At 35.7% G+C, this 17,444-nt stretch overlaps 2 protein-coding genes across 5 annotated transcripts; both read right to left on the bottom strand.

Moving 5' to 3' along the window:
- Window positions 1-655: 655 nt before the first annotated feature.
- On the bottom strand, window positions 656-6,198 carry LOC110805724 (probable potassium transporter 13). 3 transcript variants are annotated; one of them, XM_022011345.2, is made up of 10 exons: window positions 5,742-6,198; window positions 4,155-4,386; window positions 3,822-4,067; window positions 3,686-3,736; window positions 3,223-3,483; window positions 3,070-3,122; window positions 2,865-2,979; window positions 2,217-2,471; window positions 1,578-2,100; window positions 656-1,468 (listed from the first exon to the last, which is right to left on the bottom strand). In XM_022011345.2, exons 1-10 carry the CDS (start codon window positions 5,763-5,765, stop codon window positions 1,024-1,026), a joined length of 2,205 nt encoding a protein of 734 aa, XP_021867037.1. In that variant the 5' UTR covers window positions 5,766-6,198; the 3' UTR covers window positions 656-1,023. The 3 variants fall into 3 exon arrangements, with proteins under 3 accessions (XP_021867037.1, XP_056693626.1, XP_056693632.1); XM_056837648.1 differs by lacking the exon at window positions 5,742-6,198 and adding an exon at window positions 4,856-5,127; XM_056837654.1 differs by lacking the exon at window positions 5,742-6,198 and having other exon boundaries at window positions 4,138-4,276.
- A 1,159-nt stretch (window positions 6,199-7,357) lies between these two features.
- Window positions 7,358-14,965, bottom strand: LOC110805719 (uncharacterized). 2 transcript variants are annotated; one of them, XM_056837642.1, is made up of 4 exons: window positions 14,501-14,965; window positions 13,053-13,131; window positions 12,712-12,900; window positions 7,358-8,124 (listed from the first exon to the last, which is right to left on the bottom strand). In XM_056837642.1, exons 1-4 carry the CDS (start codon window positions 14,590-14,592, stop codon window positions 7,744-7,746), a joined length of 741 nt encoding a protein of 246 aa, XP_056693620.1. In that variant the 5' UTR covers window positions 14,593-14,965; the 3' UTR covers window positions 7,358-7,743. The 2 variants fall into 2 exon arrangements, with proteins under 2 accessions (XP_056693620.1, XP_021867033.2); XM_022011341.2 differs by lacking the exon at window positions 13,053-13,131 and having other exon boundaries at window positions 14,501-14,963.
- Between the last annotated feature and the right edge of the window lie 2,479 nt (window positions 14,966-17,444).

The following is a 17,444-nucleotide window of genomic DNA, read 5'->3' as shown; positions in this document are numbered from 1 at the left end:
TAGGCCAAAAAAATGATGCAAAACTCATATTGAGTTTCGGCTTTTTTAAGTAGAGAAATGTAGTCCGGGTTCGGGCCATTCTTTTTCATGCCGGGTTGGGTCGGGACACCCCACACACAACCATTTTTTTTAGGAGTTACGTAGTACAAGTTTAATGGTACAAATAGTAAGGAAGTTTAGTTAAATTTAATATAGTAATGATGCAAGGGAAATAGTTGACAACTTGACAATAAAGAAATAGAAGAAAAGCAAGTGGGGGGAAATTTTTTAATAAAAGGAGAGGGAGGTAAAGGTTACCAAAAATGCGCCCTAAAGGAAAGTACGATATAATAAATAAGTGAGGAGTAGATGTAAAAGTTATCAGAAATGAAATTATAACTCCTAACCAAGGCCGGAAATGAGTACTCATTTATATTATAAAAAAATAAAATTCTGTTATAGATGAGTGCATTGTTTGATGGTTTTAAGGAGTTAAACTTAAGCCCAATTTTGGGTTCCAAGTTCCCAGTGTTTTCCATCAGTGAGGTCTTTAAGCACATTAGACTCTCCATACTACATCGTTGAAAAGCAAGCCTTGAAGCTGGTGCCTGAAGGTAAAGCATTTAAGCACAGCAGAGAATATAGGCCACTGAGTAACCAAATGTCAGCACAAACATTTACTTGTACACATACTGGGTATTGCTTTAAAACAACGATAAATGTGTATTGCTTTTAAAGAAAAAGAACGATAATGTGTATTGTTTTAGAAGAACGATCACTACGAAAGGTTCATCTTAAAAGAATTCTACATTCTATACTCACTTGAAGGTCACACAGTATCTCCCGGTAAACTAACACAGGTTACCTGTACACACTAAACCTATGTGCAAAATCAAACACGTTTTCTATAACGCCCCTTTCTAATCTCTCAATTTTTGTACATAAACGACGTGTTACAAAAAACAAAAAGGCCGTCCATCCGTTTAGACAGTTTCTCTACTGCAGCAGTTTCACTGTAACATGACATAATCTTCTTCTTCTGTGTCATATATTGTAAACCATTCCTACTTCAATCAACGATGTGTGTGGAATTCCAAGAGCAGTAGCTGGTCTGCGACAGTTCTGCCTCAAAAATCTGTAAATCATGTTAATGGCTAACTTCTTCGCAAATGATGCTTCCTCCCTTGCTACTACACATGTATTCCCTATCATGTAAGCAACTCCAGCTTGCCTTGCCTCCATAAGTTCCCTAACATTGACATTCGGACCACTTTGCAGCTCTACATCTCTAAACCTTACTCTTCTCCTACCAACAGCAGCAGCAGCAGCAGTCCCACTACTCTCAGGAACTGCATCTGTATCACTATCAGCAACGTTGTTCGGAGGTGGACTAGATGTCAGTGTTTCCCCACCTTGCAAGAACTCTTCTACCTTGTCAACTAGCTTGGACTCAAAGTCATAAGAATCTCTGACATCCTTGTAACCATACCTGAATATAAATCAATCAATTGAAACTTTCTTCTTCTGACAAGTTTTTCAATCACTATATACAATTGTCATATTGAAAATGAAAATGAAACTGGAAACATGTAACATACCTCACAGTACAACGAAATATATGATGTTCTGGAAGACTAACCCGGCTAATCACAAGACGTTCATTAACAGGAACTCTTGGGACTAGTAGTGTTTCAATTGTAACGAAAATGAGGACTTTATGAAAAGCAGGGAAGTTTGCAACAAAATGGGAAAACATTGGTGGGACTCCAGAGGTGATATTGGAGTATATCAGACCAATTCCAGGAACCCTAATAACACCAAGGCTTGGACCAATTGTCAAAAATCTGTCCAACCCCACCTTGTTTTGATGCTCAAACTCTTGTTTCTTTACGGTACCATACTTCCATACTAACATCAAACATAGTATTACAAGAGAAGAAACCAAAGGTAGCCAGCCTCCTCGATGTATTTTCATCAAACAAGCTGACATATAGGAGAGCTCAATTGATCCAAAGACCAACACAAAAATGAGAGCCACAAGGACATGTCTTTTCCACACAGTAACTATGACGAGAAACATTAAGCAGGTCGTAACAAACATTACAGTGATCACAGCCAGACCTGCATAGAATGACATCAAAATCCTTAGAAGATCGGACAACCTCTGTCCTAAATCTTAATGTAATTTTCAACCAGTAATATATTCCAAGAACGGGAAAGGAAAGGAGGTGGTTTACCATAAGCATTTCCTATTTTATCTGTGTCCCTGAAACCCAACACAACAGCCAGGCACAGCACCATCAACATCCAATTGGCCTCTGGTATGTATATCCGGCCATGTATCTCATCAGATGTATGCATTACTTTCACGCGCGGAAAGCACTTTAAGGCCCGACACTGACTTATGATCGAGAACGTTGCAGAAATTATTGCCTGACTGGCAACAACACTGGCAAGAGTAGCGATCACAAAAAAGGGCCAAAAAATGGGCTCTGAACACACCAGACAAACAAATGTAACATCAAAATACATTTAACGGTAATTGAAGAGCGATTAATTAAGAGAACATCCAAAAATCTCAGCTATAAAACATAACGAAGTACCAGCAAAAGAACAAGATAACAGACAAAAGCAGCCTCAGCAGTGCAAAGAATATAAACTATCAACAAATTATCAAGTAATGTTAGCTGTTGTTCAGTTTTCCTTTTAAAGATTGCTGAAGCACTTTTTAACAGGATTAAGTTACAAGAGGTTGTTCGTTAAAAAAGAAAGACTAATGGTTGTTTCCTAGAAAAACTATATAATTCAAAGCGCATAATATTCAGTACTAAGTTGCTCATCATCAAGTTAAAGACACCTGTTTCTGTTTGTCCATATAAACCTACCAGGTATTGCCTTGTAGAAACTACTCTGAAGATCTTCTATGTGCTTTGAAAGATAAGCAGCTTCGCCCATGTATGCAAAAACTAAACAAGGATAGACAAATCCGGCAAATGCAACCTGGAATATAGAACATAGCATTTACTATAGCAGAAATGTGGAGAAATGGAATAAATCTGTGCATGAGAGAAAGGTTAAACATAAAATTACCCTCAAAGAAACCTGAGAAAAGTGGCCAAGGTCAGCAAACATTGCCTCTGCACCTGGTAAAACCACAAGAAGCATTTGAAAACTCAGTAAAGCCTACAAAAAAAGTGTTCCGTTTTATGACAGGATTGGTAACTTTTGTAAGTTCAGTGATACCTGTTACACATAAGACAATACCCCCAAGTGAACTCCAACCCACTTTCCCAGTTACTTTAAAAAACTTGTAGGCATAATATGGTGAAAGTGCACGAAAGACCCCAGGATTCCAGTGAACTATGTTGTATAACCCAACTCCACCAACAGAGAGGAGCCAAGCCACAAGAATAGGAGCAAAAAGAAAGCCAACTTTGCTAGTCCCACAATGCTGAAGAGAGAAAATCGCCATCAAGATTACGCAGGCCACACCAACAGTAATATCTGAATCGTAAGAATAAAATGAAATAATTCAGAATTCTGCATATCGGATTGCCAACAACTTGTGACATAAAGTTTGGAATCAAATAGTGAAGTGTAAGATTAAAAGATCTTTAGCTGATTCTTCTCTAATTATCAAATATTAATGCCTACAGTACACATGAATACATTCACTCCGTGATTATAGAAATACAAATATACTTACACTCATGTAGATGAGGGATCTTGACTTTTATCCCAGAGACTGCAGATAGGACTGCAAAACAACAGAACACATTGCAAATCATATAAAGTGATGAATTGGAAATAACTCATAGATTCCTTAATCCTCTAACACGTACCAGACATAGTTGGAGTGAGAATCCCATCACCAATTACCATGCTTGTCCCTAGCAAAACCACTAACAACAGGAAAAGACGCGAGTAGTAATGCTTCTCAAAAAAATCTTTGATAACCAAGCTGGTCTTGCCCTCTTTTCTAGAAGTCCCGCCATCATAAGATGGATGTGCATGTTCCGCTTGAGAAGGAAAAAAAATTCCCATTCTGGAAGATCGGCAAAGTAGTGAATACAAGGCAAAGGTTCCACCTGCAGGGAATCAAAACCTATTATATCAAGGAAATAACAGTCACCGGGCCATGAAAAGAAAACAACTTACTAATATATGTTTAGCACCTTCTCCGTTGTCATCAGCAGATAAAACAAAGATGATGTACTTGCAAAGAGGGATCAGAGTCAGTGTCCAGAATACCAAAGAAAGCACACCAAAGATTTCAAGGTCTTCCTCATACAGCCGCAAGTTTCCAGAGAATGTACTCTTGTAGACATATATAGGAGATGTGCTTAGATCACCATAGACGATCCCCAAACTCTGATAGGCTAGACATAATGTTGTCCGATACAAGTCCTGAAACCAAGACCAGACAAACTTGGTTCAACAAATTTTAAATAACAAACATCTGGAAAGCGAGGCTTTAAATTTGACAAACACACTCCAAAGCCCATCTCTACTTTCAGCACTAATGACAAACTATGAACTAAGAAAAGAAGGGAGGGAGAAGATAGAAAACATTCATAAATGTTCATTAAACTAAAAGGAATCATACAGCCAAGATTTTGCTCGAGATTAGGATGTACAACATAGGGAAAGGATACAAGAAAGAAAACCAATTTTGATGTCCTACTGTCCCTAGCTACAACAATATTTATCGAACTAAAATGATAACTTTTATCCAAATACTCAGTGCAATCTTTTAATACATTGAGCAACAATGGCACCCAAAAGTTTAACAAGAAAGGGAACAATGAATTCCACTTCTTATGTGAACACCCAATTGTAGGTGACAAGATTGACAACCCATTTGAGAAACACATACCATGATCTGTGGAGTGTAGGGCGTTAGGGACTTCAACAAGACCAGCGTATATGAACAAATCAATTTTCCGCCTTCCACCACTATGACTGAGGTTTAATTCCGTAGAGACTTATACCTACTATTCATCTCATACAAGGTCACCAATTAAGGATATGGTAACGAGTTTGTACGTCATTCTACATAAACTCTCCCTACATCACTGTCCATACTAAAGCACCACCAAAACCAAATACTCCGTGTTTTTCTTCATTAATTTCCATTACCACTCAAACCTAAACGGCCACACCTCTATGCAAACTAAAGAAAGAAAGAAAACACATCCACCATTGTGGATGCATTACATAAAAAGAACAATTTCATACAAAGTCACTATCATTTCCTTAATTTAAGGGTATCTATCGGAAATTCGGCCAAAGTCTACTTATCCCTCCATACCACAAAAGAAAAGAATGATGCAATTTAGAATTGTACACCCTATATCAAGACGCGTATACTTAATCTCCAAATTTGGGAGAAATTCAAGCATTCGTACTAAATTAAAGAACAATACCATCATTTATTAATTTCCCATAATTGGCATATGAACACATTTACATTCACACGTTTCTGTCAATAGTTCCGTGACAAAAGAAGGCTAAATTCTTCAATCTTTCACCTAATTAACCACTTCCTTTTTCTAACAAACTTACGCACTTCATCAATTTCTTCCTAATTTCATTTTCATAAAATTGACAATGCAAGCATCAAAAATAGAAATCAAACTACATCGACATTCAATAAAATTAAAAAGAATACTCAAGAACACTAGCAAACTTCTTCAAATTTAAACAACAACAACCAAAAATAATCAACTACAAATCGACAATGAAATTAAAGAACGACTTACAAGTCGAGATTGACGAGTTTCCATTGCACTTCGAACTCAAACAAAAAGTTATCAGAAATTACGACCCGAAAATCAAAAACTGAAGAAGAAACACAGCGAAAATCTTGAAGTGATGAATTGGAGAGTAAAGAAGGAAGTAAAATAATTGGGTTGAAAGTGTACGGATTTGTACAGGCTGTATATGAAAAATGTAGGGAAAAAAGAATCAAAAAAGAAGTAATTTCCGGAAAAATGAAGGATTATTCTTTCCAGAAATGAAGAGATTCTTTTGTTAGATCTCTAAGTCAAATATAGTCCCAGAAATTTCAGTCAAATACACTATCAAAAATAAAAGAAAAAAAAACCCAGGAGTTTATTCATTTTTTTTTTTTTTTTTTTTATTTTATTTGTTTTATTAACTGAAAAACAGAGGAAAAAAAAAGAGGAGAGAGAAAATGAGAGGAAAAGAAAAGAAAAGAAAGTGGGGGGAAGTTTCAAAAAATAATTATATAGGGGAAGGGGATGTGTTGATCCAATACAGTGGGAAAGTGATAGTTGGATTTTTGTGGGAGGATATTCAGAAATAAAAATTGTGTCTTTTTCGTTTGTGACGTGTTTGTAAAAACCAAAATTGATATTGTTATGTGTCAATGTGTCATCACTATAATGGTTGTGTGTTGAGTTGCAACTTTGCATGGGTGATGTATCATGTATGAGATCAGAAAATTAATCTTAGCTGTATTCCATGTCAAAAACTGACTTCCAATTGATCGACATAAATAAAAAAATTGAATTGATCCGGAAAAAAAATCGCATTAATTTTGGGCTGATACGAAGTTTTATACATGAATAATAAAGTGAAGTAGATGATTTGTGAAGTTTTGAAATATTTGATTTTATTTGATTTTGAAACGTTTAGGATTATCTTAAGTTTTTTGTTTTTTTAAAAAAGTTATAAGATTCAGTTTGAATCACGAATCAAATAATGGTGTAACTTTGAAATATGTTGATTTTGAAAATTGACAACAAAAAACTGGAAACTATTTTTTGTGGTATTTATATTTTGATTTTAGTTTTGCAAAAAATAAAAAATTAGAAATAAAAAATGATACCAAACAAGAAATTCATTGATTGATTATCCGACTGTCTAAGAAATGTGGTACTCCGTTTTTGAAATAGTGAAATGAGATTATAAGAACGTTTTTACAAAGTGTAAGGAGGGTTTTTGAACGTTTCAATTTAAATTAATATCGCACACATTACGTGCATATAAGACTAGTCATTTCTAAACTAGGCCTTTTCGTTGCCTGTTGGGCGAGGTTGTGAGCCGTATAAACGATGACTCTACTTGTTTTCCCTTGCAACTTTCAAACTTTGCGTGTGTGATGTACGGTTGATATCTTGACTCTTGAAGATTGGTGTATTCCTAGTTAGCCAAATACAATACTAAATGGACGGCAACAAGCTCAACAACTCTCGTGGTATCATTTCCTGTCTTCTAGCAGTTCTCTATGTTGTTCCATTCCCGGAACTTGAATTATATTTTTAATTGTTTCACTATTATCAATATATACCAAATATCACTGTACATTGATGTACAATATGATTACATAACAAAAAACAAGAGTTCTTGGCAATGAAAATAATGAGTTTCTTTATGATATAATATCAAAAAAGTAACAAATCTTGTACATGAAAATTTACAAATATAAGAATAGTTCTAAAACCAATAACATATTGCACACTCCGTATATACATCTAATTGACATGCCCTCCCAAAACTTTTTGGAGTCGCGTAAATGGGTGTGGCTACAGCTAGTACCTAAACATCTTGAGCAGCAGCACTGAAAGCCTGCATGGAACAATGGTTTGCCTAACATAGGCGCCTCTACTCATATTGCTACATGAACCTCAGTCCAGTAACAGATTTGAAGCATATGTACTTCAATGGAGTAACAACTAACAAGACTCCATATACTGCTTGAATTAATCAAGTCCTGAAAAGATATGTGCATCAATGTATTCACTTAACTGGTCTGAGATCAACCTTTTTTACACGAAACCTATACTGCGGCTGGCTTTCTTCATCGTCATCATCATCATCGTCATCTTCACTAGAACTGTCTACGCTGTCCCATCGTGAATAGTCAAGTCTCGTGTGTCCCTTTGGTTTTGGGATTGTATTCCATCCCTTTGGATGAGGATCAGAAGACTCCTCGCTGCTATTGGTTTCGGGGATATTGGGTTCAGGTTTCTCAGCTGTGTCTGCTGCTACTGGGTCTTCTACATAACTCTCGTCTCTATCCTCCTCCTGTTCGGGTCTCTTCAACATATCTTCAATTATGTCTTCTTCCTCTTCCTCTTCCTCAAGCTCGGAATCTACCTCGGGTATTGAAGCAAGTGACTTCCTTGAGCAGAAAAAATACCATCTCAAAAACAGCCAAGTGAAAAGGAGTAGGTATACAAACTAAAACTGTAGCCATCACCTTTTGTGATTGCTATGAAGTATCATTGAGACTAATCATATGTTCAACTTGAAGGTAACAAAAATAACACTCAAGTAGCGGTTGTAGCAACAAAAAGTTCAGTTTTTTTGGTCAAACTAACATCATGTACAGCACTTCACATCACGATATCCAACAAAGCAAATTAGGAGGCCCTTTATGGGAAATAACATCATGTACAGCGCTTCACATCATGATATCCAACAAAGCAAATTAGGAGGCCCTTTATGGGAAATAGGGTTGCATTTGAAAATTTGGAATTAGATCAAATCAAGTGTTTGGCACTTTGGCAAATCAAAGAATTTGGAATTAGTTTTATTTCAAATCCACTGCCCTCCAAAAAAAAATTAGAAAGAAGAATTTCAAATTACAGAAAAGCACATGTCATTTCAAATTCTTGGCTTCTACCTTTCACACGAAGATGACCTCCATTACAGTCTTCTCTTGTGTTTGACTGTTTTCCTCTCTTTACTTTCTAGTTCATTCCTTTCCTCTGTTGTCTTTCCCTCTATTATTTTAGGCCAGACCACTAAAAAGTAAAAAATTCCCCATCTAATTATCAGTTATCACAAACAGTTAACTAGTTAAGTAATGTAGGATTAGATCTGATGATGTGTTCATCTTGTTAAACTTCGAAGAGAAAATTTCAGATTTGATTCAATCGAGTTTTAAATGATATGATACTGTTATAAACTTTATATTACCATTTTCTCTATCGCAAGTATTATTTGCTTACCTGTGGGCTGTGGCTGTGAATTGAACTTCACTTGGATTCCAAACGTTACAGTAGAATTGAAATCCCAGATTTCAAAATACTTGTATTCTAAACATCAAATCTGTTCGAGATTTTAAATTCCAGAATTGAATCCCATCATTTTCAATGAACTCGTGGTTTCCAAACTCTACCATTCATATGACATTGAGTAAAAAATAAACTACCACAGAATCTGAGAGATATACTACAAAAAGTTGGGAAGAGAATAAATAGAGTATACTAAGCAAAGCCGAGAAGATGAATGACTAATGTATTGGTTTTTGGTTTAGAATCAACCCAGATTAATGACTTGCTTCTTCAGTATTGCTAAGCAAATTATTAACACTTTGTTTGGATAACAAGATAGAAGGGAAAGAAAGGGGAGAGGAAATTGCAGCTCCATTCCCCACCAAATATCTTGAAGTTTGGAGGGATGGTGTTTATAAAAGGGTACAGCATCAAATCTGATTTTAGTACATAGCGTGACATTCCCACTAGCCTAATACCAAATTTGCCTACTTGGCATAAAATAACGAGGGTATTCTTCATATTCATTTACATCAGCCACTAAGGTTTTTTAAATGAAGGCGAGGAACATCAGAATTGAATCCATGTTTCTTACTTCCCTTTTTCATTTGTTATCCCAACTTTTCCCCTCTTCCACTCCCTCTACTTCTTCCCCTATTCCCTTTTTCTTAACTTTACTCCTTGTGTTTTTGCTTAGTGCACGAATTTTCAATATAAAATAAATGGTGTCACAAAATGATTGGGTCGGCTAACGACAACCGTCATAAGGAACCGTTTGCGGAACGTGAAGTAAGAAAATATGTTATGTTAAAGAGAGTAAACACGAAAAAATGAGAAAGTGAAGGTGAGGATTACGAGGCATGCGAAATATGGAACAAGAAAACAAGATACGCTGGTTCAAAAAGGAGGCGGAAATATGTTTTGAGAAAAGAATAAAAAATAAAATTAGAAAACAAGAGAAGTCTGCAAAGAAAATAGAAAAAAGAAAAAAGAGAAAGTGAGGAAAAGGAAGTCATGTTGAGTCGTCAACATATATTACCTCCCTTCACTCCGCCATATGCATATCTAACGCCATATTTTCCTCAATCCCCAATAACCTAGTATCACTCTCAACTACCCTTTTTCATGTTTGCTTTAGTCTTCTCCTACCCCTCACAATTCCATATGTTTGCCACTCTTCAATCCTTCTAATCGGCGCATTATTCGGCCTCCCTCTTACATGGCCTAACAACCTTTGTCGATTCTCCCTCATCTTGTTCTCAATCGGTGTAATCCTGCTTTCTTCCTAATCTCCGCATTCCTCAACACATCCAACGCAATTTACGCATCTCCACCACTTTCATCTTATGAATGTAACATTGTTTCATAGCCCAACATTTTGTACCATATAATAGTGTCGGTTTTCATTGCCATATGGTAAAATTTCCCCTTCCATCTAAGGGCATGTCAGGATCACATAGAAACCGTGTAGCACTTCTCCATTTCAACCAACCTGGTTTAATTCTATGAATAACGTCTCTTTACAACTCTGCATCCTTTTGGATGATAGATCATAGGTAGTGAAAGAAATCAGAACCTTTGACAATTCTCCCATTCAAGGTGATCGTCTCTACCTCTCTGCTTCTATTACCGTTACTTACACTCCAAATATTTTGTCTTACTTATGCTAAACTTAAAGCCACGATATTCCAAAGTATGTCTCCATTCCAACTTACTTTCGACACCTTCTTTCATTCAGTTCCCTCCCCCGAGGTTGGTTGAAAATGAATTGTGATGTCTCCTTCTCCATGGATTCAGAACATGCATGTATTGTTGGGATTTTCAGAAACAACAATGGACACGGTAACCTTGGTTTTCAAAAGAAATGCACAATCCACTCAGATCTTATGGTTGAATTATTAGCTATTTTGGAGGAACTAAAAATTGCAATTCATCAAGGATGGAACAAAGTCATGGTTCATTCGATTCAAAACAGGTTTTTTCATAACATCATCATACAATGCAGGCACTTACATAAGGGAATTGGGTCTTTTAAGTTGGAGCATGCAGGGAGGGAGTCAAACGGGAGTCAAACAGAGCGGCTGACATGTTGGCAAAGTTGTGGAACCACTGACTTTAATAGTTATGCAAATTCTATCGAGATTATTTTAACTAACCTTCCTGGTTTAGTTTCTGATGTATTTATGGAGGAACGTCTCCCTAAACCTTTTTGTAGCTACTCTCTATTTTTAATCTAAACTCTTCCCTGCTTTTCATCAAAACAGAATAAATACAATGTCAACTGTAGACAACATACACCATGGTATACTGTCTTGAATTGAACTCGTCAATTCGTCCGTTACTATGGCAAACAGAAAAGGGCTAAGTGCAGAAAGTTGATGTATTCCAACCGTGATAGGGAATATCCAGGAAATTGCTAAACTGAACAAAGAGAAGAAGAAAAGGCAACAAGAAAACAGAGTAGAGTTGGAAATTTACTATGCTCTTTACTTTGAGTCTCTCTCAATCTCTTGCGGCCCATTTCAAGAACAGGGTACTAACTACTAAGTACTCTTAACATTTTCAGATCAACGTCTCAAATATTTGGCTTCGTCACTAACTAATGACTGAGCAGCAATAGTAAAGGCATACAAAGGGATCCATATCATAGAATCAAGGGAAATTCAATTTTCCATATATCTTGGATACCAGATTCTCAAACGCTTAATACTCTCATTCTCCATCTAAAGTTAGAAATTTAGAATTGAAGCCATCATCATTAGCGGAATTGGTTCTTCCTTCTAAATAATTTAAGACAGAAATTTCATTGTATGGATAGCAGAATCTCAAACGCTTAGTACTCTCACATTCTCACTCTCCATCTAAAATTAGAACTGAAGCCCTAATTATAGCGGAATTTGTTCTTCCTTCTAAATAAATTAAGACAGAAATTTCAACTACCGTTGCAGGGAACACCGGGAAAATTCAGGGAGGACAAAAACACGACAAGCACGGAGCAGGGGAAGAGGAAAGGGTAAGAGAAACAGGAGAAAAGAAGCAGGAATAGGCAGGAAGAAGAAAACATAGGAATTAGAGGGAAGAAAAATAGGTCGTGTAGTACCAAAGAGGCGCCCCATTCCGATGGAAAAGGAAGGCCTAAAAGATGCCCAAACGATGCACATCATTTTTACTTTGAAGTGGCCAGATATTTTTTTAACCAAACTAGTACAGAGGTCGATGTTTATATACAAATTTGGCAATTTGGTCCCCGTCCATCAAAAGCCTCAAAATATTCTAGTTTGACTGTTTGAAACTGTTTCTGAAACAATTTCTAGAAATGAATTTATTCTATAACATCTTTTAATCACAAAATTCCACTCAAAAGATATATCTTATACCTAGGAGGTCTATGTTCAAAAATCAGTTTCTAAGACGCACCCAAAACAAAATTATAAAAACCATCTGGAACAAAATTCCAATCACCATCAGTTCTCATACTACCAGCACAAAATTTCAACATCTGTGACAGCAAATGATCATATTCTGTTTGAATCAGCAGAATGTGTATTTAATAAATACCTACTTGTCGTAACAGATAAAAGGGGTTTGCTAATAAGTAGTAATTGGAGGTAGCCAGGTGTTAGAATCTTCCCTACATGAAACAGAGGGCTGCCACAACACCTCAGATTCTGGTACTAATTACATAGTTAGAGACAAGAGGACATACCAATTGTGTTTTTAAACGTGCATGAAGGTTCAGATACACTTCAGACGAGGGATTCAAATCAAGGAGCCGATTAACATCAAAGAGTGCTGACTGATACTCCTTCAGAGTAACCAAAGTTTGAGCGCGCAACATTAGGGCTCCAGTGTGATTATGATCAAGCTCAAGAACAGATGTACATTCATCAGCTGCCTACAGTATCAGCAGTATAGTTAGCTAGTGAAACAACAGTAGAATCTCCCATCAAAAAATCAAGCAAAGTTTCAGTCAACTTAATTTTGTAGTAGAAATTCAATTTGGGCATGTAAATTGCAATTGTGTAAAGATAGATAGGTCTCCCTCACATTGAAGCAGTGGCTCTGCTCCAGCCTTATAGGCCAGAGATCTGGAGTCAATTCCTCATGTTTCCCCTCCCCCATAGCCCTGAGATAAAGCGTGATGTAAGTTTTCCCACTATAATACATATACGAGTAATTATTACAAAATGTAATAAAGAGTCTCCTCCCCCTTCCAAATAAAAGGAATTTTTCTTTTGAAATTTAAGGTTAAATGAATATCCATCATCTACTCCGTATTAATGAGCAATGAGAGAGTATTCACTTTAGACAGGACTTCTTGCTGATATAGTATATCAAGAGCTGATGTGAAGTTATACTTTAGCCTTAGGTTCATTTCAAATAAGCAATAATTACACACCTAAAAAACTTATCTCGACTTCCAAAAATGTAAATAATAAGTGAGCTGTTCAGTATTAGTCTCAGACTTTCATATAGATTGTACGCCCTTCGCTTCTAAAATTCAAAATGGTGAATGATATAAACAGGGCATCATTAACCACAATACACAAACATCACGGAACTACATAAAGGTAAATGTTTCATTGCACCAAGTCACCAACCCAGAAAATGAGGCTTACAGTTGTCACTCTTGTCAATAACTGCGTCAGTGACGCAATTTCTTGCTAATCACCATAAATAGTCAATATTCCATTATGATCGGGTCATAATGAACAACAAGCACACATTTCGGATTCATCAGTATAAAGCCCTAGTTTGAAAAGTTGAAGTGCAATTGAGCTAATGGTCCACTTTGTTAAAATTCAGCCAGAATTGGCCAGAATCCACCATATCCAGAGAATGATGACCCTAAAAATAAGGTAAGTTCTGGTACTTGCACTAAACAGTGGAATCCATCAGGTGGTACATTGGTACATAGGGGAAACCTAACTGATACACATTTTCAGATATTGTTCCATGACATATCGGAGTGTGTTAAATTGGATCATCATCAATCAAGTCCTTCACTTTCTTTTTTCACATACGAAGTACCTCACAATTTAGCTTTTAATTCTGAAGACTACATTTCTCAAACTTCTTCTAGATGAATGTTTTGCGCAAATGCTCTTTCCTTAGTGCTTACATTCAATTTGTTATTTCTAACAATTCCCAAACAAAAATGCAACATGTTTTGCTATAATAGTACAATATTCGTAATGGATGTCAATTAGCATAGTTGGTTAAAGTCTTCAGGTTGGTATTTTATATCTTGGATCAAACCCCGTCTACAAATAAAACAAAATACTACACTACAACATTGGCAACTGTTTCTAAAAGTCGAATTGCAAAAATATCATTTCTTCAAACTGGCAAACAAAACAATTAAGTTATCATTACAATTCACAAGATTTTACTCTTTTCAAAATTCCCATTTAACATATAAGATAAGATAAACTAACATATACGATAAGATAAACTACAATCTCAACAACAACAAAAGGGGGAAGAAATCGAACCAGCTTAAACTTGCGCAATTTAAGAAAGCAAGCAGCGCGATTGCTATGAAGAGCGATCTTCTGCGCTTTAGTCTTAGCAACAACAACTGCATCCCAATAAAACCCTAACGCTTCGCTGTATCGTCCCTTACGGTACATCTGGTGAGCTAGCTCCACCTTATTCAACGGGGGCGTAGTATCATCCATACTCCTCAATCCAATTCAATCAATCAACCAAAAATGAATTCGAACAATTCCAAGAATAAAACAGTGATCAATTAATCCATGAAATTGAGAAGCATTTTTCGATCAAATTGGGATTATGAAGAAATAAATGAGTAATGGAAATGAAATAGTGAAGAAGAAGTGAGAGATTGGAGGAAGGGGAAGATTGGAGAGACCTAATCTGGCTCTCCTGGTGTTATGCCTGTCTCCCTGGAACTCTGGAAGTAACGCTTGCTGTGTTATTCTTAACTTGAAATTCGAAAATTAGTAAATGACATAATAGCAACTTTAATGATAACCTAATTTGACCATTATCTTATCATGACACATAATTACAATTTCATGTGGGTTATGAATTTACTAATTACTACTACTCCTACTTTAGTACTCGGTTTATTTTTATTTTTATTTTTAATTTTTATCCGGATAAGTATAGGAAGTAACATTAAATATAAAATACAAATAAGGGAGGGGATTTGACTTCAGACATATACTACGAACACTTCCAACCGTAATCATTTGGCCAAGATGTCATTAACTATTCAGTACACGGTATCTCAAGCTATCAAATCAGATTCATATGTTGGAGATTAGGTTCACCCACGATAGGTTGGATTTTATCGTTCGGAAAAAAAAGTCAATTTGATTGTCTAGGTCGACTTTGGCTAAGTCTTGTCATGGGTCTGATCTATCCTGAATAAGTCATTCTTAACCTGTTTACAATTAATTTTCATATCGATCAAACTTTTATATTTTAAAAGAATCAATTTTCGTATACTCACTCCGTCCCTTAATACTTGCACCGAAAAGGTCCTACACTATGGTGAAACCGGTGCGAGTATTAAGGGACGGAGAAAGAAAAACGAAGTATATGATATCACATATTGTAGGACCTTTCCATGTTTCATACTTCCTTAAATCTTTTCTGTTTATCTTTAAACCCTAATTTGTAATCAAAACAATATAGTCATACGTATCCTGCGGGCGTAGGGTAGGAAAATTCACCTATATACACAATTACACACCTAACATATATACATAGTTGCTAACATATTTACTAAGTTTAAATGTATGGGAATATATTCTAACAATATTGACTTAATCGAAATGATGTGAAATATATCTATCAATTAATATTTTTTTATTTATTTACCCTTTCTAGTAGTGTTTAGGCATTCATCTTTTAGTTCGAAATAATTTACCTAAACTTTTGCTTTGTGTTTGTTCGACTTTACTCATGTGTAAGTAGTAAACTTTGTGTAAGGGTTGGTTGACCCCTAGCGAGGCATGAATTGGCCACAATCACTATGTTGCATGATATTACTAGCTATATGGTTTGTCATGTTAAAGTGAAATTATTTTAATTTCTTGTTGGATGTGTTAGTTAGTTATATAATCGAATTATTCGAAAACTTGATGCAACGTGGGACAAGATTCATGAGGGTAGTTACGCTAAGGTTACCTTATACGCGTAATTACGAGATATTACTTGCTTGAAGAAAAAAAAAGATTATTATATATCTAATTAGACGAACTTCTACAACACATGTATAGGTCGTACTGGAAGATAAGACAAGATAATTAGAGAAATTGTGTTAGAACTCGACCTTGTACAGTTAGATTATAGGAAATATCTAACTTATATTATTATTTTATTATTCTCTAACTGATTTCTGTTATTAGTTAGTTAGGGTCATTGTATATATACCCTAGTCTACTTGTTACTCAAGTAATGAATTCTGTTTTCATTCGAATATTTCCCAAATACAATTCTCTCCTCCTTTTGCTTCTTCATTTGCTTAGCTTCTTCATGGTATCAGAGCAATAATCTCTGATAAGAGATTGAGGTTTCTCAATTCGAGAATTATTCTTTTGATCTCGATTTCCTAAACTGAAAGTGTTTAATCAATGAAGATATTACCGGAATTTTGTTGCGAAATTTCTTGCGATTATTGCGAAATTTCTTGCACGAATTCTAGTGAAATTTGACTCTTATTGGAATTGATTCTTGCAATGGCGATTCAAAACAATGAAAGCGAAGGTTCTCAATCAAATTCTGAAGGTAACAACAGCAATTTTGATCCTTATTTCATAGCAAACTCTGATAATCCTACTTCTACTTTGGTTGTTGTTCCTTTTTCTGGTGTGAATTTTATGCGATGGAGTAGGAATGTTAAAAGAGCTCTAATAGCTAAGAATAAGGAAGGTTTCATTAATGGTGAATTGTCAAAACCTGCTGTTAATCATAAGGATTACTTGAAGTGGAAACGAGCTGATTTTATGGTGGTAAGCTGGATTCTAAGTTCTATGAATCATGATTTAGCTGATGATTTTAGCTATATTGATAATGCTGCTAAATTGTGGCTAGAATTGACTGAAAGATTTGGACAATCTAATGGTCCATTAATCTATCAGTTAAAGAAGGAAATAGAGAATTTGAATCAAGAGAACATGACCATAGTGTCTTACTACAGTAAGCTGAAGAAGTTATGGGATGAAATGCAGACTTTAAGAGCTTTTCCAGCTTGTACATGTGGTGCAATGTTGACTTGTAGTTGTCAATTCTTGAAGAAAGTGGCTGAGTTCGAAGAAGAAGATAGGATGATGAAATTCCTACTTGGATTGAATGGAGGATTTGATAGTACTATCACTAATGTACTGGCAATGGATCCTATGCCTAATTTGAATAGAGTATTTTCAATATCTCAGCAAATTGAAAAACAGAAGGAAGTGAGTAATG

Source organism: Spinacia oleracea, chromosome 1 (assembly GCF_020520425.1).
Source record: "Spinacia oleracea cultivar Varoflay chromosome 1, BTI_SOV_V1, whole genome shotgun sequence".
Classification (NCBI taxonomy): Eukaryota; Viridiplantae; Streptophyta; class Magnoliopsida; order Caryophyllales; family Amaranthaceae; genus Spinacia; species Spinacia oleracea.
This window is presented reverse-complemented; position numbering and strand designations above follow the sequence as displayed.